The sequence below is a fragment of the Anser brachyrhynchus genome, assembly GCF_964034855.1.
Source record: "Anser brachyrhynchus genome assembly, chromosome: 2".
Taxonomy (NCBI): domain Eukaryota; kingdom Metazoa; phylum Chordata; class Aves; order Anseriformes; family Anatidae; genus Anser; species Anser brachyrhynchus.
In genome coordinates, this window is record NC_137695.1 from 413,449 (window position 1) to 429,082 (window position 15,634).

General features: G+C 58.7%; 1 protein-coding gene across 1 annotated transcript; it reads left to right on the forward strand.

Moving 5' to 3' along the window:
- Window positions 1-5,644: 5,644 nt before the first annotated feature.
- On the forward strand, window positions 5,645-12,332 carry GBX1 (gastrulation brain homeobox 1). The gene is made up of 2 exons (XM_080583686.1): window positions 5,645-6,222; window positions 11,622-12,332. The coding sequence occupies exons 1-2, from the start codon at window positions 5,763-5,765 to the stop codon at window positions 12,140-12,142; spliced, it is 981 nt and encodes a 326-aa protein (XP_080439812.1). The 5' UTR covers window positions 5,645-5,762; the 3' UTR covers window positions 12,143-12,332.
- Window positions 12,333-15,634: the final 3,302 nt, after the last annotated feature.

Here is a 15,634-nt window from a genome sequence, read left to right on the forward strand (position 1 = left end):
AGCCAGTTCCCTCAGGACCCTGGGATGCATGTCATCAGGACCTCTTGTGCAGAAAGGTATGTGATGGCATGCTAGTTCTGGCCCCAAATCCTAAAATGGACCACTCTGAGTTTTCTTCACTTTAAGTTATACTCTCTCCCTATTTCAGAAACCCTGGCTTGGGCCAAGACCTTAGAAATAGCCTTTTAATGCCCTTAAGGGCTCTTCAGCAACAAAATTATGCACCTAGAAATGCTTCTACTATTAATGAGGATCCTGGGTTCTTATTCCAGCTATGGCGCTGCCAGACCAAGATCCCAAGGCATGAGAGGCTGGCTCCACAGCTGCTACAGACAGGTCTTATGGTATGAAGCTGAAGACAAAATCACATGGGGCAACTCGGCAATGAGGTGGAAGCCTGTAAGACTGCACTTGCAGAAGTCACCTGCGTGCTCCTTGCATCCAGACTGCACGCTAGGGCAGGACTGTCATGCTGGCGGTTACCCACCAGACTGAGAGTGCTGACAGAGCCTGCTCAAGGGTTGTTTTGTATTGGGCCACTTCATGGATACAGTCGAACAGCAGAGTCCGTGCCTAAAACGAGCCTAGCTTCTGTTAACACAACGGCACAGCCACAGCTAGCCCATTCTCTAGATTTTTCCAAACTCTGAGTGACTCATTTTGCAACATTACCTTTGCTTTTAATATGTTTACTAGCTATACTGCAGGAATGCCTAGAGGCCATGACCAGATTCAGTCCTGTTGTGCTAGATTCTGTGTACAGATTGCAAGTGGAGCAGGTAGAGGCATAAAGTTAAGGTTGCATAGCAGTTTCCATTAGAAAGACCTGTTTTCATTTGAGTGTCAGTTATTAAACTTTAACTGTTGCAGTCGTGGTTTGCCATGCTGTGTGTCTGTCTGACTGAATTTTTCCCTTCACAGCTACAGCAAAAAATAATTCAAATAATCCCCAGGGTGAGATTAAGGCACGTAGCGAACCCTTGGCCCCTACTCAGCGAACAGCCTACGTTCCAGGAGGACACTCTCGACACCACACCCCGGCGCAGCAGTTAGCAGTACAGGAAGGAGGGCTGGCCTGGATGATTCTGCCCAGTAGCATGTGACAAACTTTTCCTAAACTGCAAGCCTTTGAGGATCCCATTTTGCACGTGCCCAGCAAGGACATATTCAAGGCTGATAGTTTTCTCCAAGGAAGCCTGTGCCTGAGCAGTTGAAGCCTTGCCAGATCCTCTGTGCTGACCAGACAGGTCATGTACCATCCTCAGCATGGACACTGTGTCCAAATCGTCAAGGGCTCAGCAGCAGGACACTGTCAGTCTTGCTTACTGACTCCAGAAATGCAGGTATACTGACTTGTCTATTCTCATGTGCCTGCAGCAAGGAACAGAGAAGAGAAGGAAGGCGCCCCAGAGGCTCTAATGCTGAAAGCAGACAGGAAGAGGGATGGAAGCAAAGGCAGACTGAGGAAGGAGGGCCAGCTCAGGCAGTGACAAGCTGAAGGGGATGGGGCAGGCAGGTCTGCAATTGCTGAAGGGCATTGCCTGCAGAGGCTGGACTTGAATTCAGTACTCATGGCCCAGCATAGTGAGACCAAGGGCCAAGTGCTGAGGCAGATAAACACAGAGCTGTGACCCAACAATCTCCAGACATAAGGGACAGATCAGGCCTCCTCCTGAAACTCTATTTCAGTGCCTGATAACGTAACCAGCAAGGTCCTGAGAGCTGTCAATTGCTGAGGGTGCAGTGAAACCAGGGGCTTTACAAAGTACACTTGCAATTAATACTTCTCATGTACCTGGTGTGTTGGGCAGTGTATCTCGAGGGATGTTAAAGGAACATACCAGATACCTGCAAAGTGGGGGATGGAGCCCGATAAAATGTAATAGAGTGGCTCCCTGCAGAGAAAGCATGTTGGGAGGGAGAAACGTGCAGGGAGAGTACTGAACAGTGGAGGTCTGAGCCTCAAGTGGAAGCCATGGAAACTGCATTTGCACTAGACTGAAAAACTGTGGAAGGTTATACATAGGATGCAGAAAGAGGGGAAGCCCCTGGAGGTCTAAGGGGCGGTAGAGTTATCAGATGCAGCTTGGACCCTCACCCTTCCAGTCTGGCTCACCCTGCAAGGGTGGCAGTTGTGAGAACTCTCAAACTGTATCTTGTTCAATGTGTGCAGTAGCATAAAATATTTGCTTTATTTTGCTTGCAAACCTTGTTTCCAGTCCTTCAGCCTTCTCTGTTTCTTTGCTTTATGATTTGGTAAATGAACTTCAACCTTACTTTACTGCAAATCTCGTGAGACAAAGTAAACCTGAGTGGAGTAAGCCGTCAGGGCCATGTGAAGTTGCCATTTCTCTCCTCCTGGTGGTTTGGCTCTCTGGAGTCAGAGCCAACTTAGGCAATGCAGCTGTCTGTCCTTGGGGGACCTCAGCAAGGGCCTACCCCTCTTTGGCTAAGGATCTGCTTCTAAGCACGAGCTCTCACCTTTAGCCTCTGCCTAGCCCAAGCTGGAGGTACAGCTTGTGTCCGACCTTGTACCTCCCTGATGCTGACATCAATCCTGACCCACTGACTTGACTTTCTGGCTTGATCTGGGACTTCCTTGCCACTTGGAAGCTGGGACTGGCTGGGGGATCATTTGAATATTGGTGACTCTGGCTACTGTCAGCAGATTTGCTCTGATCACCTGCTTTGAGTTTTGTGGGACTTCATCCTCGTCAGTGAGACCACTGCCCCACCTGCCTTACTGCAATTCTTGCTTCCTGGCTTCCCTTCCCTATCAGATCATCCCTTCCTTGCTGTTCCTGGCATTGGTAAACTGAGAGTCAGTGTCTGGAGAGGGACAAGTGCTGCAGGTAACACAAGTGTGTGATCAGGTAAGCAGAATCTTCTACTTGGGGACATATTTAGGGACTTGCAGCATGCAAGCTACTGATTTGCAGAGGTCAGTGTGGCAACTTGTGTTACTGGCTTCAGGAAGGACCTGCCCTTTTGGGCATAGGCAGTCATTCTTCTGAGAGCTGTAGTTCATTCCCCAGCTCTCCGGGTTTCCCCAGCAAGGTCACGTAAGATAGCAGTTCCCTATTGCTCTCAAATACCTTGCTAACTTTCATGATAGTGTGAGGTGTGAGTTGGAGGTCACACATAAAAGGTTAATTGACCAAGTGGTCAAATTGCAGTTGCTAAGGAGTTAGGAAGTTGCTTGCATAGCCTCGATGCACAGCCTGTGCACTTCTGAGCACAGGTCTTCAGATCCAGTGACTTACACATGGCTATGCTTTCATTTCCTCTATGGTCTGATGTGCCTTGGTAGCAGTAGAATGAACCCAAATTCTGCACATGAAGATGACTTCAACGTGGAGGTTCCTCTCCCACAGAGATATATGGTGGATGAGACAGGAGAGTTGGGCCAAGGACAGATAAAGCGTGGATGCTGACTTGCAGATTTTGAGTGTATTCCTTTTGGTGCCACAGCTGTTCTCTAAGGTGGGATTCATCCAAATGCCCTTCACTGGCAGCCTCCTTCTCAGCCTGAAACCTAGGCCCTTGTCCTAGAGAAGGGGCTAGGTGGCCTGTGCCCTACAAGCACTTACTTCTCTTTCTCGGTGATCCAAGGGCCATCAGTCAGTGGGAGGTGTCTGCATGGGAGTGGCAAGAGGGATCCTTCTTGCCAGGCCTCATCTTTATGACTCATTATTTGAGCCTGTATGATTATTTTAGCATTGGTTTTTCCACACCTCTGTCTCTGGGGACAGTGCAGCTCTTGCCACAGAGGGCTGTTTCCTTGAGACTAGAAGGATGTACCACAGAGAAAGGTATAAAAACATGCAGAAAGGAAAGGCTCTGTGCAGGAATACAGATTGTGCCTGTTTAGTGGAGGAAAGTTGAGGACCATGCTGTCAGCCTGATGGGCCTATTTACCTTCATTTATGTGCTCCACATAGGATTCAAGTGTCCACTTACATGGTTGGACCATCATATCCCACACAGAACACATAATTGAAGGCTGCAGCAAAGTGGTGCCCCAGACCCCCTTGGAAACAGAGTAGGAGAGGTTATATGAAGATGGAAATCTGTGCATTTACACAGATGTAACCAGGGATCCTGGGGAGCCAAGCAGCCAGTACTGCACCCCCAGTCAGAGGGTAAGTGCAAGCAGACACAGCAGTCCTGAGAGGAGGACTACCTTGGGTGATTGCTGGAGGTCTGGCACGTACCTGTGCCACTGCAGATACCGTCAGAGTGAGCTTAGACTTGACTTCAGCTCCGACATTCCCTGGCTTCTAAGTGCTTAAGGTGGCAATACTGATGCTGATGCTCTTTTGAAGCAGGGCTGTGGTTTGCTCGATGTTTGGTGGGTTACATGCCCAGCGACTACCTCTTCTGACAGTGCTGGTGACTGGTCTGAAGGTGCTTCGTCTGACCAGTACACAAAAGCACAGTGAAAGTGCCAAGCGGGGTCGTAAATACTCCGCTTTAGCATGAGGACTCCCTGCAGGAGCCAGGCCATGCTCCCCACGACACACAGCGAGGCAGGGCAGCGCTGCGGAGCTCTCACAGCAGTCCAGGAGCTTGCGCTGGTCTCACTCGCTCTGTAGATTGCGCACAGAAGGGCCCATCGGCAGCCAGTCCATGGGTGCACCTGCATCACACTCCGTGAGCTGCCAGGAGAGGCAGACCCCAGGGGCTTTGTGCAGTTACAGGGCAGCGCGGGCAGGCTGGCAGACCCCAGCCGCGGCTGGCCTCGCTGCCGCCCGCCCGGTTCTGCCCCGACAGAGCCGGGTACCGGGAGCTCTCCCCCGGCGCAGGACGCCCCGTCCCGGGCCGGAGCGCGGCCGAGCTCGCAGAGCGCGTCCTCGGGCCGCCCTCCGGCCCCGCGGCGCCCTCGCCCGCGGCTGCTCGCCCCGCGGAGCCCCGCTCCGAGCCCGCCGCGGGGGCTCGGGGGCCGGCAGCGGGCAGGCCGAGCCCCACCGCGCCCGGGGCGGAGGCGGGCGCCGCTCCCGGCGCTGCGCGGCGGGAGCCCGCGGATCGGCGGGGCCCGGCCGGTGCCTGGCGAGGACTTGGTCCTGCGGGGCTCTCCATCCCGCCCGCCCGGAGCCAGCGGCCGGGAGCCGTCGGGAGCGTCGGGCCGGGCCGGCTTCGGGGGACGGCCGGGCCGGGCCGGGGCGGAGCAGGGCTGGCTCGCCCCGTCCGTTGTCCCGGGCCCGGGGGCGGCCCGAGGAAAGATGTGCCGTGCCGCGCAGCGCAGCCCCGTCCCGTCCCCCACAAAAGCGCCCTTGTGCTGGCCCCGTAATTGCTAATCATCAATCACCATTAATAACAGCTGATGAGGCGGGAGGGGGAGGCGCCTTCCCAGGGGCCGGCCGCGCCGGGGGGAGCGGGGAGCGGGGAGCCCTGCCCCGGCGGAGCGGGCGCTGAAGGAGGAACTCGACCGTGATGTGCGGAAGATGGATGAGAGCAGAGGGCGACACCCCCGCCCGCCTCCCCTCCCCACCCCTCCCCTCCGCGGCCCGGCCCGGCCCCCCCGCGGCGGGGCGGGCGGGCGGGCGGCTCCGAGCGCGCCTCCACTCCGCCGCGCCGAGCCAGCGAGCGGGCGGGCGGGCGGCAGCTCTCGCCGGGCGCCGGAGCCCACGGGAGGCGGCGGGCGCGGGCCGGGGCCGGGGCCGCGGCGGGGCCCGGCGGCGGCGGCGGCAGCGCGGCGAGTTGGCGGCGGCCCGAGCTCGCCGGAAAGTTGGTGCCGGCTGAGCCGGCGGCGCCCGCTCGCCATGCAGAGACCCAGCGGCCAGGGGACCGCCTTCTCCATCGACTCGCTCATCGGGACGCCGCCGCCGCGCTCCGGGCACCTGCTCTACACCGGCTACCCCATGTTCATGCCGTACCGGCCGCTGGTGCTGCCGCAGGCGCTGTCCCACGCGCCCCTGCAGTCGGGGCTGCCGCCGCTGGCGCCGCTGGCCTCCTTCGCCGGCCGCCTCACCAACACCTTCTGCGCCAGTCTGGGCCAGGCCGTGCCCTCCATGGTGGCGCTCACCACGGCCCTACCCAGCTTCTCTGAGCCCCCCGACGGCTTCTACCCGCCGCAGGAGCTGCCCCCGCCGCGCGCCAACCCCGACGCCGGCTGCCGGCGGGGCGCCGAGGGCCTGGAGGCGGAGGAGCTGCCCCCGGGGCGCGACAAGGGGCCGCCCGAGCCGCCGCTGCACTTCCCGGACCCCTTCCCCGGCCTGGCAGGTAAGAGCGGCGCGGGCCGGCCCCGGCCGGGGGTTGCAAGTCGCCTGCTGCGGTCGCCGTCCGGTCTCGCCCGGGAGTCCCGCAGCCCCGAGGGGCCCCCGCGGGGGGCAGCGCCGCCCGCCCGGCCCCTCTTCGGGCTCTGCCCGCTTCCCCAGCGATGGTGGCGGGCGGGCGGCACTGCCGGCCTCCGAGCTCCCCGGGGTAGGATCCCCGGAGCCGGGGTCGCTGGGACCGGGGTGCGGCGGACGGGCCGGCCGGGTTCGATGGGCCGTGGCGGCGGGCAGGAGGGACCTGCCCCCGGTCTGTCCCGTCGGGCCGAGCCGGGAGGACCGTGTCCGTTCCGCTCCGGACCGCCTCCGCCGCTCTGCAGCGAGCGCAACTTTGGCGGGCCGGAGACAAACTCCACCCGCCGCGTCCGGCCCGCAGGGAGGGCGAGACGCGAGAGCCGCCGCTCGGGGCTCTGGCGCAGGGCGGCCCGGCGGGACGGGGCGGAGCGGGCTCCCGGAGCCGATCCCGGCCCGGCGGCGCGGAGCTCTCCGAGGTGCTGGCACCCGGCCCGGGGCGAGCGAGGCGGAGGGGCCGCCGGGCGGCCGCGGCGGGTCCCGGTCCCGCTCAGCGTCAGCCGCGGGGCTGCGCAGCGTCCCCGGCACGGCGCCGCGTCCCGGGCGGACCGCGGGGCAAGGATCTCCGGGCGCGGGCGGCACCGCGTGCGGGCGAGCCCGCAAGCCCGCCCGGGGCCGGGTCCCGCTGCGGCCGCGGGGTCCCGGCGCTCCCAGCCCCTCCCGCGCCCGCGACGCGCGGGGCGGCTCCCGTGGCCCGGCGGCGGCGCCGCCCGCAGCCCCTCTGCCCTTCCCGCCGGCCTGCCGCCCCGCGCCGCTGTGCCCGCAGCCTCGGCACCGGCTTTGCCCGACGGCGCGGGCAGGCGGCGGCTTCGCTGCTGGGATCGCGCTCGGTGCCGGCCGCGGGCTGCTCCCGCCGCCGTGGCGTAGCCGCGGGGCTCTCTCCTTTGTGAGCTGTGCCGCTCCCGAACGTGCGGGCAGCAGCCTCGGTGACTTGTTGCTCCGTATTTCTCAGCCAGCTCCAACTCTTGCTCTCTTCCACCTCCGCTCCTTCGGCACAGCGAATGAGGCTTCTCTTCTGCGGGAAGACTGAGACAAACCAGCCCCTGGCTTTCTCTGGCATGGCCTGTCTGTCCTGAGAGCTGCCTCCTCTGGTCAGCCCCGAGATCCACCTTTGTCTCACAGGCTTCCCGGTATGGATGCGTGCTGAGCAGTCTTTGGTGCTTTTTGCAGTGCTCGGCTACTTGTTTTTCATCCCCCCTTTAGCCTCTCCTGGGTGAGCCGGTGTCTTGCCCTGCCTTCTTCTTCGGTCAGAATACCCCGTTCGGGTACCCCTGGAACCTAGTCCCCAGTTTAGGACAACTGGAGCATTTTGCCTCCCTGCTGCCTTTATGGGTTACAGAGGCTTTGGTGATGCTTTGGTGCTCCCAGGCCTCTGTGCTGAGTTGAAAACCCAGTGCAGACTCACATCTGTTTGGAAAGCCTCCTCAGGGGGCAGAACTGCCCAGGCCACCCGCTGTCTATATGACCACAACCTCTTGGTCTGTAGGGAAATGAACTGTACTGTGCTTGATCTCCCTCCATGGCTCCTCTGTACATAAGCCCAACATGTTCTCTCCTCCTGAGGGACTCAGATGAGCTGTTCTGAAAATTGGACATTTCTGAAATTGAGAAATTGTATCTCTAAGGCTCACCCTGTTGTGACTGCTTCATGTGATGGGAGGAAATATGTCTTGTTACTGCTGTTTGCTCACTGCTGCATATTGGCCGTCTCTCAGCACTGTGCTTGCTCTGGAGCCATGAAGGATGCTTGTCCTTCTGCCCATGTGGAGCTGTGTGGGCTCCTCTGCCCAGGCCCAAGAGGATGTGTCGGATCAAATGTGCCTGTCTTTTTCTTCACCTAATGTTTCTGCCGACTCTACCTGTCCCTTGCAGATGGACAATAGGGTTTGTTTTATCAACCAGGTCAGATGTAAACCAGGTCAGTAGCTATGTTTTTTTTTCACTGTCGAGAAAGTCAGAGAAAGATGATTCATATAGGTGGTTTTAGGAATCTCCTGATAATGCAGTTTGCTCTAGCATCTTGTCCATGACCCTGATGAAGAAAAATTGTCCAGAGAAAAGTAAGAGAGCGTGAGCCCATGCAATACTTTCAAAAAATGACACTTCCCCAGCATCCAGCCACCTGCACTTCAGTGGCTTCCTAAGCCAGCTTCTGTTTCTCTATATTGAGTAACCTTTGACCAATTCTTCTTCTTTGACCTTGTCTAGTCTCCCTTGGAGTACACCAGAAAGGAGAGACAAACTTGGAATCATCCGCTTCGTGGGGCAAGGTGTTCCACAGATCTCTCATCTGTAGAAGAACCGTGTGAAGTAGCTCTTTTTGTCTGTCTTGCTGACATCAATTATACCCTCTTTAGGGTATAATTCTGTCCCTGGACTCCATTGGCACCTCCATCACACATATGCCTGCAGAGGTAAAGTCAGTTGCTTGCCAGATCAGTCAAAGGAGTCAATGCTCTATTTTAGGACCTCTCTTTGCATCTACTGTGTTTCAAACTTGCTACCAGTTCTTGTCCCGCTTCTTGGGAGGGGAGTGGCATGTAGGGGAAACTTGATAGCAAGAAGCAGAAAATCCTAGAGGCTGCTTTGTAACTACAGCTGCAACAAAGAGTGTGACCCCCAGGTAGTCAATGGTACTCAATGCCCTCGGTCCTCCACACCACCTCTGAGAGCACATTTGTTCCTGAGCTGCAGAGGTCTCCACCAACATCCAAACTCTCCTCAGTTGATGTAGTAAATCCATGTTCAGTTAGGATCAGAAGCTTTAAGTTTTCCTATGAGCATGACAAAGAGCTCTTCAGTGTTTATCAACACAGCGCTCGTCTGGCTGTCACAACACCCATTCTTGATCTGGGTTCCCCTGATCCTGCTTGAATAACGTTGCCACCTGTAATACTCACCAGTTTCTCATCACTGTGCTTATCAAGTCCATAATAAGATCAATGAACAGCTGGGACTTTGTGAAGAGCAAAGAGATGGATCAATCTTATTCTTGGTCTACTGCTTTCTTGTCGATTTTTCAAAGGCACAATACTTTGCTTCATGACAGCTTCTCAACCTGCTCAAAGGCCTTTGAGAATCTCAGTATACCTTCCCACCTAATGGGTGGGTTCTGCTGCCTCCACTACTTCCCTGATGAGGACGTGCCAGGTGATTAGCAGACCAACATACCAATTTTCTTTGTAAATGTCCTGGTTTAGACTTCATCATGTGGTTCTTAGTTCCTTACTGCAAACTCAACCCTTCTGTAAGATACAAACCAGTCAGAGACTTTAAAATCTGGGGTCTGGCTAAGACAAGTGTATCCAGAGACAGTACGTGTTTTACAAGGTGACACATTACAGTTGGTAGCTCACACTTTCTCCAGTCCCTTGGTGCAGTCTGGACCTACAGGAGCAAACTCCCAGATCAGTACTGTCTGATAGTGTGGCTGCTGATCCCGTCCTCCATCAGCAGGGAAGAGCAGAGTCAGGGCAGGACTTATGAATACTCTTGGTGAAGACAATGATGTCCTCAGAAGAGCTTTCTTATCTTGTCAGTCCTTGTGCTCCAGTAGGTAGAAGGGGTACACAGAAATTAAAGCTCTCCTTTTCTTGGGCAAAGTTAGTGCTTGCATGAGACCATGCATCAGCAGCCAAAGTGCTTCATGCCACCTGCTGCTGCTCCTCAGTCCCCCAAGCACAAATTTTCTAGGTCTTTACTACACCCCCGTGCATATGGAAGATGTCTCCCTACCCTCAGGCCCTCATGAAGAAAGGTCCGTCTATTCTTCTGCAGCAAAATAGAGATGAAGGTGTTTCTTTCCTTCTGTGTAATACAGGAGGAGCAGAGACAAAATTCTAGACCTCCAAAGTCACTCACCCCCTCTCAGGAAGGCACAGACTTGCTGCAGGACTGACAAGGGCTGTAGGTGCTCCTCAACATCCAGGCTCACAAGAAGGTCTCCTGGGCTCAGGCAGTTTCTTACAGCTGCTGCTGGTGTGCTCGCAGCCCTGCACCTTCAGGCATCTGAGGGCCGTCCTACCTTCCCCACTGAGAATGAAGTGAGCTTTCTGGAGCTCCAGTGGCCCAGGGTGCATGTGCCAGTCCCTGGAGACTGCTTAGAGATTTGGAGAGCTGCTGCTGCTCCTTCTGTGTGTAGGATTATATTGACTGGTAGTGCTTCAGGACTAGCTCCTTCCAGCAGCAGTTCCTGCCTTTGGGTTTGGCTTGGAGAGTTTGCTGGTCTCTTCTAGTCCTAGCATGACGGCAAAACTTTTTCATCTCCTTGTGGGTGACCATGGATCCTCTCCCTTCATGACCCCTGGCTACGGACAGGACCATCTTCTCTCTGTCTCCTGTCAGGTCCTTGCTGGAGCCTTTCTATGAAGGAAGTGACTGGCTTCTAGGCTTCTTTCTTCCCCCTTGTTCCCACCAATGTTCTCCTTTGCTCCATGGCGGTTTAACCATTCAGGAGACACCGGCTTGGATCACAAGAAAGCAGCAAGAAGGTGGCTCATCCCCCCCATACTCTACCAGTATTTTTGCAGGCAACATAACACAGGTGTCTCCTGTGGTCCCAACTCTTCCTCCTGTGTGGGTGGCCGGGGATGAGGTCCTGTCTGCTGGGAGCTGCTAGCACCTCCCAACCTCCTCCCCTGCACAGAATGGCAGGGGAAGCTAAGCCTTGATCATCAGCTGCCTAAGCGTGCTGTTCCCTGGCTGCACACCTCCGCTGTAGTGCAGGGCTAGGAAGGGGGAGATGGCAGCAGGATGCTCCGTGTGCAGAAAGGTTTGCTGCCTGGAACCGGCTCAGGCTGCTGTCTGCAGGAAGGTTCGGCTCCTCCTGGCTGGCCCTGCGCTGGATGAACAGGAATAGATGCAGTGGGATGGGGCAGAGGGAGGGCTGAGCTCAGGGGCCAAGTACAGATTTGGTCCGGATGCGGAGCTCTGGCAGGACGGTGTTGTGCTCCGCTGGGATGAGGCCCTGATGCTGCTCCAGCTGGGTTGCGGGTGGCGGCAGGTGCCGGTGGTGCCTCGCTCCCTGCGAGGGGCCTGGGCTGCGGGCGGCGCGGGGCTGACCGTGCGGGGCCCCGGGGCAGCGGCGCCCCGCGACGCCGCCCGCTGCCGGGGAAGCCGCGTCCGGGCGGGAGGCAGCGCGGGCGGCCCCGGGGCTGCGGGGACGGCGCGGGGCTGGCGGGGGGCGGCCGCCGGGGGGGCGGAGGGCCGGGAGCCCCCGCACCGGGGCCGCGGCTCCGGGGAGCGCGGGGGCGGGCGCTGACGCTGTGTGCCCCGCAGACGGGAAGGCGTACAGCTCGGACGAGGAGAAGCTGGAGGTGAAGTCGGCGGCCACGCCGTGCAGCGAGCGGGAGGAGGAGAGCTCGGCGGGCGACAGCGAGGAGGAGCCCTTCCTGGACGGGTCGGCCGCCGCCGCGCTGGGCACCAAGGGCAAGGGCAAGGGCGGCCCCGCGGCGGAGCAGACCCCGCCGGGCTCCGGGGCCGGCAAGAGCCGCCGGCGGCGCACGGCCTTCACGAGCGAGCAGCTGCTGGAGCTGGAGAAGGAGTTTCACTGCAAGAAGTACCTGAGCCTGACGGAGCGCTCCCAGATCGCGCACGCCCTGAAGCTCAGCGAGGTGCAGGTGAAGATCTGGTTCCAGAACCGCCGCGCCAAGTGGAAACGCATCAAGGCGGGCAACGTGAGCAACCGCTCGGGCGAGCCCGTCCGCAACCCCAAGATCGTGGTGCCCATCCCGGTGCACGTCAACCGCTTCGCCGTGCGCAGCCAGCACCAGCAGATCGAGCAGGGCGCCCGGCCCTGAGCGCCGTCGGGGCTCTCGGACCCTGGGGCGGGCGGGCCGCCGGCAGCGGGGGGGGCCGGGGCAGCGGGGGCGCGGCCCGGCCGTCCGCTCGCATTCCTCTGTACATGTCCCTTATTTATTCCGTGTAAACTCTGTACATACGGCAGCGAGTCCGTCTGTCCGAGCCGCGGGGAGCGCGGGCCCCCGCGGGTCCTGGCCCTGCCTCCGGCCGCGCCGCGCCGGGCCGGGGCCGCGCTGTGCAGGAGCGCCCGCCCATGTATAGCTGTGATTTCAATAAATTATTTTCTATGGAGCCACGCGAGGGTCTTCCGCGGCCCTGCCCTCCCGGCCGCGCTGCGGGGACGGGGCGGCCGGGGCCGGGGAGGGCGCGCGGCCGGGGCCGGGGCCCGTGGGCACGGCGGGGAGCAGCGGCGGAGTCGCGGGGGCCGGCGGGCCCGGTCCGACGCCGGTGCAGAGACACGGGAGGGGGCCGGGGTCGGGGCCGGGGCCGTCCGTCTCCCCCCCGGAGGCCCCGCTGGCTACAGCCCGCCCGAGCCGAGCCTGCCCCCGGACTCCCGAGGCAGCCGGGGTCTCGTGTCTCCCGGGCCCCTGCGCAGGAGCAGCCCCCCAGGTCAGAGCGGCACCAAGTCCGATCGCCACCCTCCAGCAGGCAAAGCCCTCTCCTGCAGGCCTGGTGCCAGCCCCTGGCCCCGGGCTGAGCAGAGGCCCGTGCTTGCATCCCCCTGCAGCCCCTGTCCCTGCCCGCTGTCCCCAGCACTGCCGCGGAGCCCTGCACCAGCTCTTGTGCACGTTTCTGCTGCCGGCACCTCCAAGGCCCAATGGTGCAATGCCCTCCTGCTCTTTGGAGCCACACTGACTGCTGCAAGAGATGTGCCCTGGAGCCTTTCCTCCTCCCTCAACCCCCCCAAGGAGCCCCCCCCCCCCCCAGCCGACTGCAGCATGGGGAATAAATGGAGAAATCCTCTTGCAGCTCAGATGCCGTATTGTCACTGATCCCCGGGGCACTGCTGGGTGCCAGGGCTGCCTGCCCCACAGCTGCGTGGAGGGGAAGGGAAGGGTCTTGCCTTTCCTTGAAAATCTCAGGCTGTCTCACCACTACCAGCTGCTGCTTCTCTTGACATGCAGCAGCAAGCACAGAGCCAGGGTGGACCAGCAAGTGCTGGCACTGGCACTGTGTCTTCTGCTCCAACCTGCAGCAGGCGCTGGGTTTCAGTGCCGATGCAGGAGAGTCGTTTCAGACTGCCTGAGCTCTTATATCTAGGCTAGCTAGACTAGAGTAGTTCTGTTCATGAGAGCCGCTGCATGAGATACTGCTTCTGAAGCCAGGAGGTGTCTCATATCTGAACCCAACCCCAATGCCTGATGAAGAGCCAGTTTTGCGCAGGGTACAGCTGCACACTGGCTGCAGAGCAGACAGCCACGTGGGTCCACTGCCAGCTGGGTGTCCGGCCATAAAGGCCTTTGTTGCTGTTTTGGAGAACATCAGCCAGGGAGCTTGTGTAGTAGCAACACCCATTGCAATCCCGTCAGAGGTTCCTGGACAGGGAGAAGGCTCTCTCCAAGTGTGTAGGATGTTGCTGCTGGGATGCCAATTTCTCTGAGTTTTGACGTGGAGTTTGGGTTACGCGGGGGCCAGTTGGTCATTGGCACCCCTCCCTTGGAGACACAGTTTTAAGAGTGGGAGACACCCCTGGCAGCCAGAAGCTGACTTCACAGAATTAGAGAATCACAGAATGGCTGATGTTGGAGACACCTCTGGGTCCATCTGGTCCAACCCTTGCTCTAGCAGGGCCACCCAGAGCATGGTACCCAGCACCACGTCCAGGTGGCTTTTGGACATCTCTAAGGAGGAAGACTCCCCAGCTTCTGTGAGGAACCTGTGCCAGTGCTCTGTCACGTGCACAGCACAGAAGTGCTTCCTGATGTTTAGCTTCACCCTCCTTGGTGCCTGCCTCTTCCCCAGCCTTTTCCTCTTCGGCAGGTGTCTTCTCCTAACTGGTGGCACTGCTCCATGCTCATCCTGCACAGCTGGGTTCTCCTGTAGCTGCAGAGAACTGGTGAGTGGCTCTGCCTGTCCCGTGGCTCCTGGCTCTGGCTAGCCTGCGTGGGGACAGCCGCAGCTCAGAGCAGAGCAACTGCTACAACAAAGCTGTGCTCCTGGATGTCCCAGGTGGGTGCCTGTTTCCAGGGAGATGTCTGTGGCAGGTCCTGAGACAGTTCTGCAGGATCCTTTCATGGCATGGATTTCTCAGCACCTGCTGGGGCAGCAGAGCACAGCTGGCTTCTTGCAGCCACGGCTGGACAAATTCTGCCTCAGTCCCCTGTGCCACTGAGCTGCAGAGGAGAAGCTGTGTTCCCACGGTGGGCTCGGCCTGCTCGGGTAGCAGCATCTGTTGGCATTCGCTCTGGGTCAGGGGAGGGGGATGTCCTCTGGAAGCTGCTCCCAGCTGCGCTGCCCCGGAGGGAGCTGGCAGTGGCCCCCGAACACACTGCGGCAGAGCTGCCTGCACGCGAGGACCACGGTTCAGGTATTCCTTGCTTCTCCCTTCTCGGGTCTGGGTTGGGCTGAGCTAGAGAACGTTAACTTACCTACCCTACATGGCTACCAAATGGGATGAAATGCCATTTGCAGCAATTGCATCAGCTCCTGCACATGAACTGATACATGTACAACTGGGCCAGACTGGAGAAGGGGGGAGAATGAAGAATAAAACAATTATGCAGCGATAAGCAGTGCTCTGTTACTATAAATGGGTCCACATGAGGGGTCTGTGCCACTGCAACCTAGCATGGCACAGCAGTACAGTATTAAATACAGCGCTCTGAAAATTTCCCACAGCTCCAGGGCTGGGGACAGTGTCACTGAAAGGGCTTAAAGCTTATTTTAGGGTCCAAGAACTCCCTTTTCTCACTTTGTATTTCTAGCTGATGCTGTGGTTTGATATGTCCTGCCCCAATGACAGTGTCAGTTTGTTGTGTTCTTCTCCCATCTCCCCCCACTCTGCACCACACCATCACCGTCATGAACTCTGAGTGCAAAGCCCCCTGCTGTGGTGCACACTTCACACTCGTTCATGGACTGCCTGTAGACTAGATCGGCAAAACAGAGCTTTCAGCTGCTTAGAAGTATTTTTTTTTTTGTTCGTGACAGTCCAAGAGCCACTACACAATGCAACCCTACAAACACTGGTGTTAATATAACTGAAAGTGCTGCGGACGGCTGAAGCTCAGTCTGGTGCTGCTGGAAGTGACAGATTCACTGCTGTCACCAGGAGTGCTGGAGAGAGCTGCAGAACAGCACAGGGCTCCTTGCACTGTGCAGAACGGGGCTCCCCGTGAACCTTGTGCACTGCAGTGAGCCTGCTGCCTCTTGCACAGCGCAGAGCACAGCACTGTAACGCTCCAGTGAATGGTGCTGCATGAGGTGGCTGCAGCACCTCCCCAACAGAAGAGCTGCTGGGGCAGAGGGTGTTCCCCAAGCTGGAGCTACAG